This window comes from Meles meles, chromosome 1 (assembly GCF_922984935.1).
Source record: "Meles meles chromosome 1, mMelMel3.1 paternal haplotype, whole genome shotgun sequence".
In the NCBI taxonomy this organism is placed as follows: domain Eukaryota; kingdom Metazoa; phylum Chordata; class Mammalia; order Carnivora; family Mustelidae; genus Meles; species Meles meles.
In genome coordinates, this window is record NC_060066.1 from 133,572,687 (window position 1) to 133,587,510 (window position 14,824).

General features: G+C 34.9%; 1 protein-coding gene across 1 annotated transcript in view; it reads left to right on the forward strand.

The window, feature by feature from the left end:
• The window catches only part of DPYD (dihydropyrimidine dehydrogenase), an 868,613-nt gene that overhangs the window by 691,170 nt on the left and 162,619 nt on the right, over positions 1-14,824 (forward strand). The window contains exon 19 of the mRNA XM_046016334.1: positions 10,990-11,132. Coding sequence (XP_045872290.1) covers positions 10,990-11,132 — 143 coding nt within the window. The remainder of the gene's footprint in view (positions 1-10,989; positions 11,133-14,824) is intronic.

Genomic DNA, 14,824 nt, shown 5'->3' on the forward strand with positions numbered 1-14,824 from the left:
CCATGTTTTTATCTCCTCTGCTCAGCATAAGCTCACTGAGAGGAGGCACCTCTCTTGCTGCTTTTTTGTAACTGGTTATGATAAATAATTTTGACTGAAAGTGATTTCTCATTTTTTGTCCTATTGAAATTTAGGAAGAAATTTTATTGTTGAGTAATTAAGGGAGCAATTACTAATCAGTAGAGCAAATATGAATGGGCAGAGCCCCTCCTTTGCAAAGTGCCCAGGCAGTTCATAGAAAGCATTGGTTCTCAGGGTTCAGATAGGGTCCAGCTGGAGATGTCTTTGTCCACATTACTACCTTTGAAGAGAACAAAACCTTATTGCCTGCTGTACAGCCTGGGTTTCAGCAGACTCTGAGGAATGCAGCCTGATCACAGGGCACAGAGATTTACACATGTAATTCATTGTCAAGTGAAAAGAGAATGTATTCCCGAGAATGAAAGCAAAGGTTTTACAGTAAGGCAAGTGCTACCATGGACACCCTGGCCAGGGAACCACCCACAGAGTGAAAAGAGTACAGAAATCAGAGAGAAAAGAATTCATGGATTTCCAAAGAAAGAAATAATATGATCCTAGTGGATGCAGAAACTCTTTTTTTTTTTTTAAATGTCTTCGGAAAAATGCTCATTTCGGAATGATTCTGGATTCTCCATGGGTAAAATATAGTTCTGGTCATCAGCATTATCATCGTCATTATAATCTTTCTCTTCTTCTTCCTCCTCCTCAGATAACCATTTTGAGTAGATATAGACTGGGGAGATTTTTATCTGGTATGATAACATTTGCCCTGCACATCCCATAGGCAGAATTTCATGAGAAATGTTAATTCACAATGTTCACCAAATCTATCATGGTTCTGAATTTCTTGGCTAAGGAAATATGTGTATTTCTAAAAATAGTCCATATATTTGTATTTGTAGGTAAACTCATTATAGTTATATGCTAAAAGCACAGCCAGAAGTACTTATTTGGGAAGGACTGAGGCATATGGTGATCTGGAAATAAAGAAAAGCCCTCAAATTCAAATGTAGCATTGAATTTTACGGTCCTATTACATCCTGATTGTTTTATTGTTATAATACATTATTTTACCACACGACCCTGCCTCATACAATTTAGTCTCTTTGAGTCTGAATTTCCTCATCTGTACAATGGGGATAATGCCTCTGTGACTTACTGTGAGGATATACATAATGTATGAATAATGTAGCAACTAGTACTCATTAGACTCTCAGATTATTTCGTTTTAGCCATAAAATGATATCAACCATTGGCTTTGAATTCTAATTCCGTTTTATCATATGAAAGGCAACAGCTTAAAAATTATGAAAGCCTCAAAGAGTTTTGTCACTGGCAACTCAGAAACATTGTCTGCCCCCTCTTAGTGGAATAGAGAGCTGAATTGCAAGGAAGAACTCTGGCCCATTTTAAATGTTAAATACCAGCTGAGATCTAAAAAACCATTTGCAGTTTTTCATGATATGTCAGCTTTGAAAATTTGCACCATTTTGTAAGCAAAAACATACTTAAACATTTTAAAATGAAAGTAAGAAAAATTCCCTGCTTGTTTTCTCCTGTGTGGAGGTTACTGAACAAATAATGTGATGAGTGTATTGTACTCATAGATTCATATGATTTTAATTTACACGCACCCATTACATGAATCAATTTACAGAACTCTCCATTCTTATTTCCCAAGAGAGTGCATATGTTGCAGCATCTACTGTGAAAACTAAACCAAGTTGGAAATAGCAATAATGTGGTTATTTCATTAAGGTTTTTTCTTTTGGCTGTGTGTCTCTTCTTTGTGTAAACATGTCTGCACACTGGATTTTTTTTCTAAATCTGAATGTCCTCACTGGCCATATTGAAGAATGTGCTTACTGTACTGTTTTATTAAACTGCTGTGTTATCGGGTAATTGTTTAAACATAATGCCATAGGACTATCAAAAGGAAAGGTGAACTAATGGCATTTGCAAATGTCAAGGATTATCTTAACACTTTTATTATAGTTTATAAAAAAGTAGGTTCAGGGCATTTCATGGCAATTATTTCTACAGAAATTGGTTATTTAAATAAATTGCTAATTATCTGAAGATGACAGTATTGAAAATGCTACTAATGAGTTGTTTAATAAGTGTAGCTTGTGGTGGCCACCTACAGGTTGAAAATAGAAAGAACATATAGATTAATTATGCCTAGCTATCACATATGAATGCCATATATTTTTCCCTCTAGTAACAGATTTAAAGACATTTATCTCTTCATGCCATTCTGTTAGTCAGTTTCTGAGTTCTTCATAGGTTATGGTTTTATTCTAAATCAATTTCACTTTGCTTTCATAATTATCTTTGTGCTATAATTCATGCATATAATATAATCATCCAAACTGAGATACTTTTAGACTGAAAGAAGATGCTGCTTGTAATTACATCAGGTAATTACACATAAATACAGGTATAATAAACTGGGACTTTTCCGGGCAAACTAGGTCATATGGTCGCTCTAGTTATAACAATGAGTTACTACCCAAGAAAGCTTGACTCTAATTCCTAACCAACATTTAATATAATGCTAATATTCTTAGTTTTCTCATACTTGAACAATATATTTTTATGAGCTACAAAATTAGTGACTACTCTTTCTGTAACTTAATTCAGATCCAAACATTTAAAATAAGGGAGAAGGGATGCCTGCGTGACTCAGTTGGTTAAGCATCTGGCTTTGGCTCAGATTATGATCCCAGGGTCTTGGGATTGAGCCCTGCATCCGGCTCCCTGCTCAGTGGGAAGCCTGCTTCTCCCTCTCCCTCTGTCCTTCCCCCTGTTTGTGCTCTCTCTCTGTCTCAAATAAATAAATAAAATCTTTAATAAAATAAAATGATATGAGGAATAAGTATAACATTATGGCTAAGAGCATGATATTGGCAATCAGGTTGACCTGCATTCAAATACTGAACCCACGCTTTCTACTGAGTGATCTCTTGAGGGCGAGGTATTTATTTCTGCTGAGTCTTGTTTATACATCTATAAAAATGGAGACCAAAAAAATCTATGGTAATGTCATTGATACTGTATACAAAAACACTTAAGAAAATCCCTGGCAATTAAAAAGCACTCAAAAGAAGAGTCTCTATATTGAGTGTGACTGTATTTAATGTTAAAATTTTATTTTAACTCATATCTGGTTCTTTCTAAGTTAGCTTCATCACAGGTATTTATTAGAAAGCACAGAGCATGTAAAATTTCTCCTAAACTACCATGAGAAAGTTCATAGTGTCCTTGATTTTTGAATTCGAAGATATCATCTAATCTAATATTTCCTATAGTAGAGAGGTCATTTTATTGCATTCTACCCGCCAAGTATCCATCTAAGTTCAAAGAATAAGGATATCCCAATGTAACTACTTGTGCTGCTGGATTTGCAAAAAATTGATGAAATCATCATAATAATAAAACCATTTGGGGCTCCTGGGTGGCTCAGTCATTAAGTGTCTACCTTCAGCACAGATCATGATCCTGGGATCGAGCCCCATCTGGGGCTCCCTGCTCAGTGGGAAGCCTGCTTCTCCCTCTCCCACTCTCCCTGCTTGTGTTTCCTCTCTCACTGTATCTCTCTCTGTCAAATAAATAGATAAATTTTTTTAAAAAACCATTAATGTGTGCTTAACCATTAGTTCTAGTTATCTTTTAAGAAAAGCATAGATGAAACCTTTTCTCTATGGTTACCTTCAGTATTTGAAGACAACTATTGGGATTCCTTTCAGCCATTTCATACACTATGGTGTATGTGTGTTTGTGTGTGTATGTGTAGGCAGGGAGAGACCATTATGTTCTGGATATATTCTGAATTTGTTAATATTTTGCTTAAAATGTTGGATAAAGAACTAAATGTACTCTCTTGAATATGCAAAGTATAGAATCATTGTATAGCCTCTCTGTAAAAGTTGCACAACAGAAAATCTGATAGTACCTATTTCTCTATTGTAACTTTTTGGAGCATTCTAAAAACTAGTCACTTTTTATTGCAGAAGTAAATTATAAACACTTTTTATCTAAAGGAATCAAATATGGAAGTTTAGATATCAAACCTGAAACTTCTTCAGCACCATCCCCAGAGATAACTGTTAATAGTTTAAAACTCAACATTCTATGTATTTACATGTCACATACTAAATGTAATCATACTTTTTTAACCAAAAATGGGATCACATCATATATATTATTTTGCTACTTGTTATTAACACTTCAGCATTTTGTACTAGAGATACTTCCATGTTAGTTTTCCTTTTTTCTATTTATTTATATATATTTTTTAAAGATTTAATTTATGAGAGAGAATGGGAGAAGATGGGCATAGGGAGAGAATCAAGTAGACTTCCCTCTCAGCGTAGAGCCTGGTTCGTATGTGTGAGGGAGTGCTTTGAACCCACAATCCCATGAGAGCATGACCTGAACTGAAACCAAGAGTTGGACACTAAACCGACTGAGCAATCCAGGTGCCCTATCCATGTTAGTTTTTAAAATGTTCTAGGATATTGGGTGCCTGGGTGTCTCAGTCGGTTAAACATCTACCTTCTGCTCAGGTCATGATCCCAGGGTCCTGGGATCGAGAACAGGTTCCTCTGCTTCTCCCTCTCCCTCGGCCCCTCTCCCTTGCTTGTGCTTTGAAAGAAATAAAATCTTTTATAAAAATTTCTAGGATATTGTATGTAGATGAACTATATTTAATAGCATAAAATGTTGGTGATCATTTATGTTGTTTTCACTATTTTGCTATGAAAAGAAATACTGCAAGGAAGATCTTTGTACATGTAACTTTGTGTCTATGAACTAATGGAATGGATTCCTCAAACTGGAGTTTCTGGATGAAAAGACATATACATTTAGATATTGCCATTGCGTTATAAATCTAATAAAGATTCGTTTACACAAATACATGCTTTTATAATCGTAGACTCAAAGTATTTTTTTTACAAACGAAATGACATATGAATTACAAGCAAATCTCCAAATTTGAGATCTAAGAAGTTAATTAACACCCCTTAAGTATTAAGTGTTTATCCCCACATGTTTATAGCCGAATGTTTATTTTTCTGCTTAGTTTTCTCTAGGTTTGACAGTAATATTAGCCTATGTATACTAGAAACCAGGCAGTATGCCAAATGTTTCCGGTGAATTCTATTAGTTAATTCTCCTCAGTTTGTTCTGATATTGTTATTAATGACCCTGTTTCACAGATAGGGAAACGGATGCTTTAGGAAGTTAAGGAGTTTGCTCAAAGTCATACTTACATAAAGTAAGCGAGCTGAGACTTATACCTCATTGGGTGGGCATTAGAACCTATGCTCTTAGCACTAGGCCATCGGTCATACTGATACTGGTTTTCTTGGGCAAAGACAATATGAAGATGATCCTCTTCATAAATGCTACACTGTCATTTCTCAGTAACAGCTGAAGAGTACGGACTTTCATGTCATAGAGACTTGGTGTTTGATTTCAGTCTATCCATTTTAAACTGTGTGACATCAGTTTATTTATTCAGTTTGAGCTCCCTTTCTTCATATACGAAATAGAGATGACAGCATCTATCTTCACAGCATCGTGAGGGTTACATTGCACAATCTGTATGAATCCTCAACCTCAGATCTGGTGTGTGGAAGTTACCCCCTGAAAGGGTGCTCCTAATCCTCCCACTACCAGCAGCTGATACTTTCAGAAAGGAAAACGGCCCCCTCTTTGATGAATTGTCTTAATTCTTTTGCTTTAAGATAAAATGCTTGGCACATGCTAGGTACCAAGTGACTGAATGTGAATTGACTATGAACATACTGAATATATTATGAAGAAAATAAGTATAGCCACAAAGAGATAAAGACTTAGAAAAAAATTCTTAAAATAGTCAACTAAAATTAAAACATTTTCCTAAGATAATTTTCATTTTTTCCAATAAAAGTAAAATAACAACAACATAAAACAATTGATTTTCTTTCCCCCGTTTCTCCTCTTTAAATTTCATTTCTCTCCATATAACCCTGGATCCTTTTAGTACTTCAATTTCCAGTTGAATTATGCTAATTTTCTCAGAGGGCTTTAATCCATGTGTAAAGCTGTATTTTTAAATAGCTATGTTTCACATATTTATCAGTATATTAGGTTCATTAACATTTTAAACTTGCTTTAGTAAAGCATAAATTTTTTGGTGCTTGACTTAGGTGTATTTTAGTATTTTATAAAATCAATTTTTCAACTTCTAAGTCCTTGAAATTCTTGACTTGTTAATATTTTCTTTCTTCTCGATGATGTTAAAATTATTAACAATTAGGTAGGCAAAGTTCAATTTCTAATGAATTTATTATCTACTTATTTCCTTATATTTTAATTAATGTAAGCAAATTAAAACTACATTTTCTTTTTGTATACTCAGTGAGCACGAGTGAGTATTATAACCCACTTTCTGTTTTATTGCCAGCTAGGGCTATTATCAGGGAGTTTATTGTGGACTTAGCTCTAACGATTAATTGTGCAACAGTAGCTGTCCTAGGAGTCAAATGATTAGGGAAAAAACAAACAGAATTAAACTCAATTATTCAAAATTCCAGTTATCCAAAATTAGCATATGTTCCACACTGTCTTGCCCATTAAAAATTCCTTTCTCTTCAAGGATTTAGTCATGCAGAGTAAAGCTCTACCTCCTTTTCACCAATAACCTTGAGTTCTGAAGCTGTCATTAAAATCCTATATATTGGTTTAGTGCTTGGACCTTTGGATTCTCAAAAAAAAAAATTTTTTTTTTTAATATATTGATTTTTGCCTCTAAGATTTTTGCCTTTGGAGTCAGTGAAAGTAGTCTTACCAACAATGTTATGACACCGCTGAATGAGAGCTGTTAGGAGAGGGGGAAAGGACGGTGGATGTGTGGTCCTCGTAAGATTGCAGGGGATATCGAGTTCTACCATGAGAGGCATCATGCTTTTGTCTCTATAAAAAAAAAAAATGGTTTAATAGCATTACTAAATACACAGCAGAAACACAACAGGCACTGTCAAGGTAAACTGAATAAATGCTCCCCCTGAAATCAATTGTCCTTGTGGATAGTACAGATCAGAATAGCAAACACCTGTACAGTTTTTATCCCGTGCTAGCCCTTTGTATATATTAAATCATTTAATCCTCAAAAAAACTGTGAAGTTGTGATTGTAATTTTATTATTTTAATGGTGAAAAAAATGGAGGTACGTGAAATTAAGAAATTTTCACAAAGTCACACAGCTTGCTAGTAGTGGAGCTAGAATTTTAACCTAAGCTGTTGGCCCTGTTGTGTCTCTGATGCTGTCCAATTGCTTTCTTTCTAAAATTCATATTAATAGTATTTATAAAATGTATATGTTTAAATGACTATGAATTTTTCCTAATGGAACATCTATACAGAATAAATAATTGGATTCGTATTATTTGTCTTAAAACCACCTTCTAAAAGCACAGGGATTAGTATATTGGGTATCTACATTGGTGACAAGGTGGTTGGGACACAAATTGATTAAATGGGATTGTTCTTGAAAGATTTTCAGCTTTAGTACAATTTTTTTAAAAGGTATAGGTGCTTAATAGATATTTCTCAGATAGACAGATGGACAGATGAATGGACAAATGAGGCCTGCATAAGGAAACTGATTAAGTCATAATACCTTAATATTTACATATCAGTACATAACACTGTTGTTAATGGTAGCATTTAAAAATTATTGAAGTGATATTGGCAAGTTATGCTATCATCTTTTTAGAAAAAAACCTCATCCAAATCAGATTGATTAACTTTTAATTAAAAAATCTCTGACTTATAAAATTTTTTCTTCTAGAATAGGAATCAATCCAAAAATGTTCTGTGAAGTTTCTCAGAGAAGATCTATGACTTCAGCATATTGATTGGCATTTTAAGTTGTGACCCTAAGGAAGGCCTAGACTGATTACATGTCAAAAGCTACAGTTCAGTCTAGTCTACCAGCTTTTCTAGTAGGCTGCTTTTGAACCAATCAGACTCTTGGTAGCAGTGTTGGGGCTGCAGTTCATTTTTTGTTTGTTTGTTTGTTTGGTTGGTTGTTTAAACCTTCAGCTTGTTTTGAAATTTGGGAATTCAGAATGGCTTGACCTTGATTGGAGCATTCCACACAGTTGGAACAGAATGGCTTGGTATAACTGAATTTCCCATTAGGCATCAGGCTCATCTGACCATCCCATGTGGATGAGGGCTTAATTTAAATTGCATGTTGCCTATGAGTTCACTTAAGCTTATAGGATTTCAATTTCTTGATTTTAAACCTTGTCATTTTCTTATAGATGGAGTCCACATTTAATGCCTTAAGCCTCTCAAACTGGCTTCTTCCTCTCTGGTCTTTGGTCTAAAATCGTTAATTACTATAGCAGTGACAAAATCGTAAAAAAGTCCTTATCTGATAGCTGCTGTGATCCTGGAAATATTTATGTGTTTTAATTGACATGTGTACAACTTTGTATAGTATAGATATATGTGTTTTACTTATACTGAAACTTTTATTTTTATCTTGAACCTATTATTTCTTCATCCCTCTAATTTTGAAACTAAAAAGAAATTTCTATATAACAATTTAAAAAGATCCTTTTATATACTTTTAAAAGATTTCCTTCCAGAAACCTTTCATGGTAGATAAAAGTCATTTTTAAAACCTATTCTCCATAAAAATGCTCTCCAAGAACAGGTAGATTATATTTCATATTAAACCAGTTGAGTCACAAAGAAAACTAATCAAATGGAATTTATAATGGAAATAAAAACTGAATTTACTATAACCCAATAATAGAAGGACCCATTTCTTCATTTTTGGATCACATTTCCTGAGAGAACATAATTACTCTTAATTTTTAAGAAGATACCTTTATTAGTTAGAAAGGTTTTCATGTTCATTAGGTAGATTAGAAAGTTTTAGAAAAGAAAGAAAAACATGAAATAGAAAATGTCTTACTGACCTAATTGAACATCTTCAAATGCCACTGAGGATTTGCTGGTGTTTTTTAACACCTGTGTAATAATGTTGCCCTTTAAATGTAACTGGTTAAATTTTCAAAGCTGTGTTCTGCGATTTTGCCATTTGATGTCCATTAATATCAATTGGAATATGTGGCCAAATCCCTGTGTACCACTTTGAAATTTTATCCCTTAGTGTTAATGATAGTCTTCTAACAGTGCAGTTAGAAATAAATTATTTATCTGTTTAGCTCAAATTTCCTTAACTCTCTAGGGTCAACTAAATAAGGAAAAAAAAAAAAAAAGGAATCCCAGTGTTTACCACTTCAAAGTAACATGTATATAAAGAAGCCATCAGCTTAGTATGTACTGAACATATCTGTTATATTGTGCAAATAGATATATGTCAATCTAAAAGATTTATTTAAATTACAGATGTCCTTTAAAATGCTTTTCTTTAACTTTTATTCTTACTCAGATTTCTTTTTAGTACAGCTAAAGATTTGTACATATAAATGTGTATGTGGGTGTTGGTGTGGGTGTACATTCTTGTTATGCATTCTTCTGTCTTTTACCTTCTCTACCTTATCAGACAGATGAAGAAGTCACGGATAAATACTTTGAAGTAGAAATAGGATCTTGATGTTCAGTTTCTAATTCACCCTAACTTACTACCTTGTATTTCAGTGTCCATTATGGAATTCTGAAGTGCCAGCCTTGAACATTCTTGACTAAGAAACATTAATATCTAGAGGAGGATTTTAAGGTGTGGGAGCAATAGGAACAGATGTTTCCACAAACATTTTTGGTGTTAAATGCAAAAGCATGAGTTACACATAAATTTAATATCATCTGAAATGGATGTGAACAAGTTAAAAAGAAATCCACTAATTTTAAGGAAAATTCTTTGTGCTTCCTCGGAGTGAGTCTTCCCATAAATACATATTGATAATACTGGTCTTGAAGACGCTTGTGGTGGTAGAGGTAATGATTAAAGTACTCACCACATGAGGCTGATTTTACCAGTTGCTTATTTGTGTTTTTGAGGCAATGTCAAGTTCTTGCACAAATAGAACTATTTTTAGTTCAGAAAATACCTTTAAAGAACAATGACTTATGAATCTGCACCAGAAATACCAAATTATATTCCAGTGTGATGAAAGCATTAATTTACTTCAGGATATGTTAACCCTTGAGAGTTGAAAGCATCTTTAATACAATATAATCATTTTAAAATGACCCCCAAATGTTCTGTCCATCTACAAAGTTTTCATTATGATTAGGGAATAATATATTTGTAATGCCTGGTTGAGTGAAGTATAAAAATTAAACACATACTCTTTAATTACTGAATTCAAGTAAATTGTCCTTACCTTGGTGGAAACCTAATGTATGAAAAATCCAATTAGGCTCACTATATTTCATCAAATTGCAAGTAATGCATGTAAAAAGCAATATGGAATCTGTAAGTTCATCAGCACCTTGCTTGTTTTCACAGTATCTCTATTCACACCAGCTGCTTTATACGTAGTGGAAACATAGCAGAGCTGTATGTCTATTTATGCACTGTATGTGATTGTTTTTCTTTTTCAAAATCTGCTGTTCCTTGTTCTTTTTAAAACAGATGCTTGAGCGTTCCATATAATCTTTTACACATTACTGTATATCAAATTGTATTATGTATGTATTTTATGCAGGAGTTCTGAAGTTGCTATATCTACTTGCATAACACGTTTGCTTGCAATAATAGCATCGAAATTCTTTAAATACATATCCATTTACAAATTAACATACTTTAAAACATACCAATGTATATATATCTCACACACACACACACACACACACACACACACACACGCATATCTTAAGTAACAATAAAGAAAATTGACTTTTGTCTAGTATAGCACACCATTGCATGTAATGATTATAAGGCAGTATGCTTAAATGATCAATATGCTAACCATTGGTTATTCTCATTTTCTGTAGGCACAGCAATCAGACCTATTGCTTTGAGAGCTGTGACCTCTATTGCTCGTGCTTTGCCTGGATTTCCCATTTTGGCCACTGGTGGAATTGACTCAGCTGAAAGTGGTCTTCAGTTTCTCCACAGCGGAGCCTCGGTCCTCCAGGTAGTACCTGTCTTTTCCCTTTCAAAAAGCTCCATCTAATACATCTAGTGTAAATTATGTGACAACAAATCTATTCTTGTAGGGTCTCCTGAGAAAGAGACAGTGTGGGATTAAAATGGCAGCTCTCATTAAGTTCCTATTATGAGTTGAGAACATACTTGAGGTTTATTTCCTGTCCTAGTTAGGGCTTACAAGCTCTCTATCTTGTAAAAATATATTTGCTTACCTCCCTTTTTCCAAAAGAAATGAAATTAGATAACAAAATGCATACTGTAGAACTGGGGAGAAGAACATGAAGACATCTGGGTAAAAGTAAAATTTTGTTTGAAAAATAAAATGAAGCCATGGGTAAGGCCAATATACAAAACCTATGCTGTAAGGTACTGGAAGGATTACCAAATTTGACTCTGAACTTCCTTGCAGTCAAAACAAGGAAATTATTGGTTTCATAGCTTTTGAAATATAAATATAAATTGATTATTCAACTTCTTATGATACAGAGCTGAGAGATACTCTTCCATTACTGTCATAAAGGGATACTTTGAGCCGCTGCCTTCGGCTCAGGTCATGATCTCAGGGTCCTGGGATCGAGCCCCGCATCGGGCTCTCTGCTCCACGGGGAGCCTGCTTCCTCCTCTCTCTCTACCTGCCTCTCTGCCTACTTGTGATCTCTGTCTGTCAAATAAATAAACTCTTTAAAAAAAAAAAAGAAAAAAAAGAAAAGGGATACTTTGAGATGTAGTACATTATATTCTTAATAGCATTCCTACCAATAATCTTTAATTATTACTTATATACTTGCTTGTTATTATGTTGCTCAGCAAAGACCCAGTACATTGCCTTGGCACATTATAGCATAAATATTTCTCTGAGGCCAGATATGCAGATTTGGATGGTCTGACTTGACCCAGGGATAAACTTTTTCATATGATGACTAGACTGTTAGCGCCAAATGGAATATTTCAATAAGCATTATAATAACTAAAATTTAAAACTCAGTTAATGTGCTCAACAGCAGAATGGAGAAAACAGAGGAAAGAATCAATGAAGTAGAAGACAGAGCAATAGGAATTAACCAGTCTGAACAACACAGAGGAAAAAGACTGAAAAAATGAGCAGAGCCTCAGAGAACCGTGAGACTATAACAAAAGATCAAACATTCAGAGGAGAGTTCACAGAAGGAGAAGATGACAAAGAAATGATGTTTGACAACTTCCCAACTTTTTTGCAAAAGAGCAAAATCCTGTAGATTTAAGAAGTTGAATGAACCTCGAATATGATGTATCTAAAGAAATCCATACTGGGGCACCCAGTTGACTTAGTAGGTTAAGCTTCTGCCTTCAGCTCAGGTCATGATACTAGGGGCCTGAGATTGAGCCCCACATAGGACTCCCCACTCAGTGGGGAGACTGCTTTTCCCTTTCCCTCTGTCTGCCACTCCCCCTGCTTGTGCTCTCTCTCTCTCTCTTACTCTTTCTCTCCATCAAATAAATAAATAAAATCTTAAAAAAAAAAAAAAGAAAGAAATCCATACCAAAACACATCATAGTCAAACTTCTGAAAACTAAAGATAAAAAAGGACCTTGGAAGCAAGAAAACACACACACACACACACACACACACAAACACACACACATTTTACCTGGAGGGAGTAAACAGTTTTAATGGAAATAGATTTCTCACCAAAAAGTGTAAAAGTCCAGGAAGTGAGACAATATTTTTCAGTTGTTGAAGGAAAAGAACTATCAACCCAGAATCCTGGATCCTTCAGGAATGAAGAAGAAAGCAACACATTCTTGACTGAAGAAAAGCTAGAAGAATTTGTTGCCAGGAGACCAGAACTAAAACAATGCCTAAAGGTAGTTCCTTAGAAAGGAAATGTTAAAGAAAGTATCTTGAGACGTCAGGAAGGAAGGAATAAAGAGCAAGGAACAACAACTTCAAGAAAAATCTGAGGATAAGTCTAGGCTTGAATATCACCTGAATTTACATTCACGAACAAGGAGAAATGTAGGGACTGGAAGATATGAGTGGGTTGTGAGTAGGTCCCAGAAAAGATGCTTGCTCATTTCCCAACATGTGATTTTTGGCAGGTCACACATGGGGGTGAAGATTGTTAAGACTAACAAGTGTTGCTTTTAGCTGCTGCTACAGATAATCTTTACACACCTACCTGAGAGCGAAATAGTTTTATCATGCTTCACTTTCTTGTACTTTATAGATATTCATTTTTTACAAATTGAAGGTTTGTGAGGGTGCTTGGGTGGCTCATTGGGTTAAGCATCTTACATCAGCTCAGGTCAGGTCATGATACCAGGATCCTAGGATTGAGCCCCACGTTGGGCTCCTTGATCAGTGGAAAATCTGCTTCTCCCTCTGCTCCTTACCCTACTTGTGCATTTTTTCTCTCTCTCTCACTCTCTCTCAAATAAATAAATAAAATCTTTAAAAAACAACAACAACAACAATGAATCGAAGGTTTGTGGCAACACTGCCTCAGTCCACTGTCACCATTTTTCCAAAAACACTTGCTCACTTTGTGTCTTTGTGGCACATTTTGGTAATTCTCGCAGTATTTCATATTTTAAAAATTACTATATCTGTTATGATGATCTAGGATCAGTAATTATGACTTACTAAAAGCTTAGGTTATGATTAGCATTTATTAATAATAAACTTTATAAATTAAAGTATGTACTTTTTTAGAAATAATGCTATTGCACACTTAATACAGTATAGTATAAACACAACTTTTATATGCACTGAGAAACCAAAAACATTCATTTGACTTACTTTAATGCATTATTTGCTTTATCGTGGTGATCTGGAACTGAATCTACAATATCTTTGAGGTTTGCCTGTGCTTTTATTGACAATGCCTGAGGCTTGGAGGATTAAAGGAAGGAATATAGCTAAAGTCACATGACTAGTGCTGGAGCTGAAGCTCAGACAGTAGGTTTCACAACTGTGAAGCCAGTGCTCTTCCAATGGCTCATGTTGCCTGTCTCCCTCCTAGAACCTCTAAGGTGAGAATATCAGCAGTAGGTAGATCTTCCCTACCTACTCAAGGCTTACATACTCAGGCTACAGCTTCTTCCTTAGAGAAAGGGTACAAAGAAGAGAAGAAATGTGAAAACATAAAAAATAAGTCAACATGCATTCCGAGAAGAGGTGTACTTGGTGTGTGGACAATAGTATGTGAATGTATGTAGAATACCACGTGTCCTTATAAAAATGTGTATATGTGGTTAAAATAATCATTCATGTTGTGGTTTCTGCTTAGCCCCATTTTGGATCAAGAGTTAGAGAATCACTCAAAATTCCTTAAGAAAATGCAGTCAGTTGTATTCTCTGAATCAGGGGAGCCTGGAACTAGAACTTTAAGAACCAGTGGGGCAGTTCTCAGGAGAAATCTCCTCCATCTCTCTTTTATGGTCCATGTGATTTCTCCCTCAGAGAAATCTATAGTTCCATTCACTCCTTCTCTCTCCATAGCTTCCTCCTTGCTTCTGCCTCCTCCGAACTTCTGCCTGCCACATGACACCTGGGCCCCCTCTACATGGTGGTTTTCAGCTCCAACTTCCAAGTGAAATGCCTCATTAGCTTAATATCTCTTAGCTCAGATTTCAAAAGAGGAAATTTGTTTTGCTCAATTATCTTTTCATGCCAGGCCCATCTTAAAACGCTAGTCA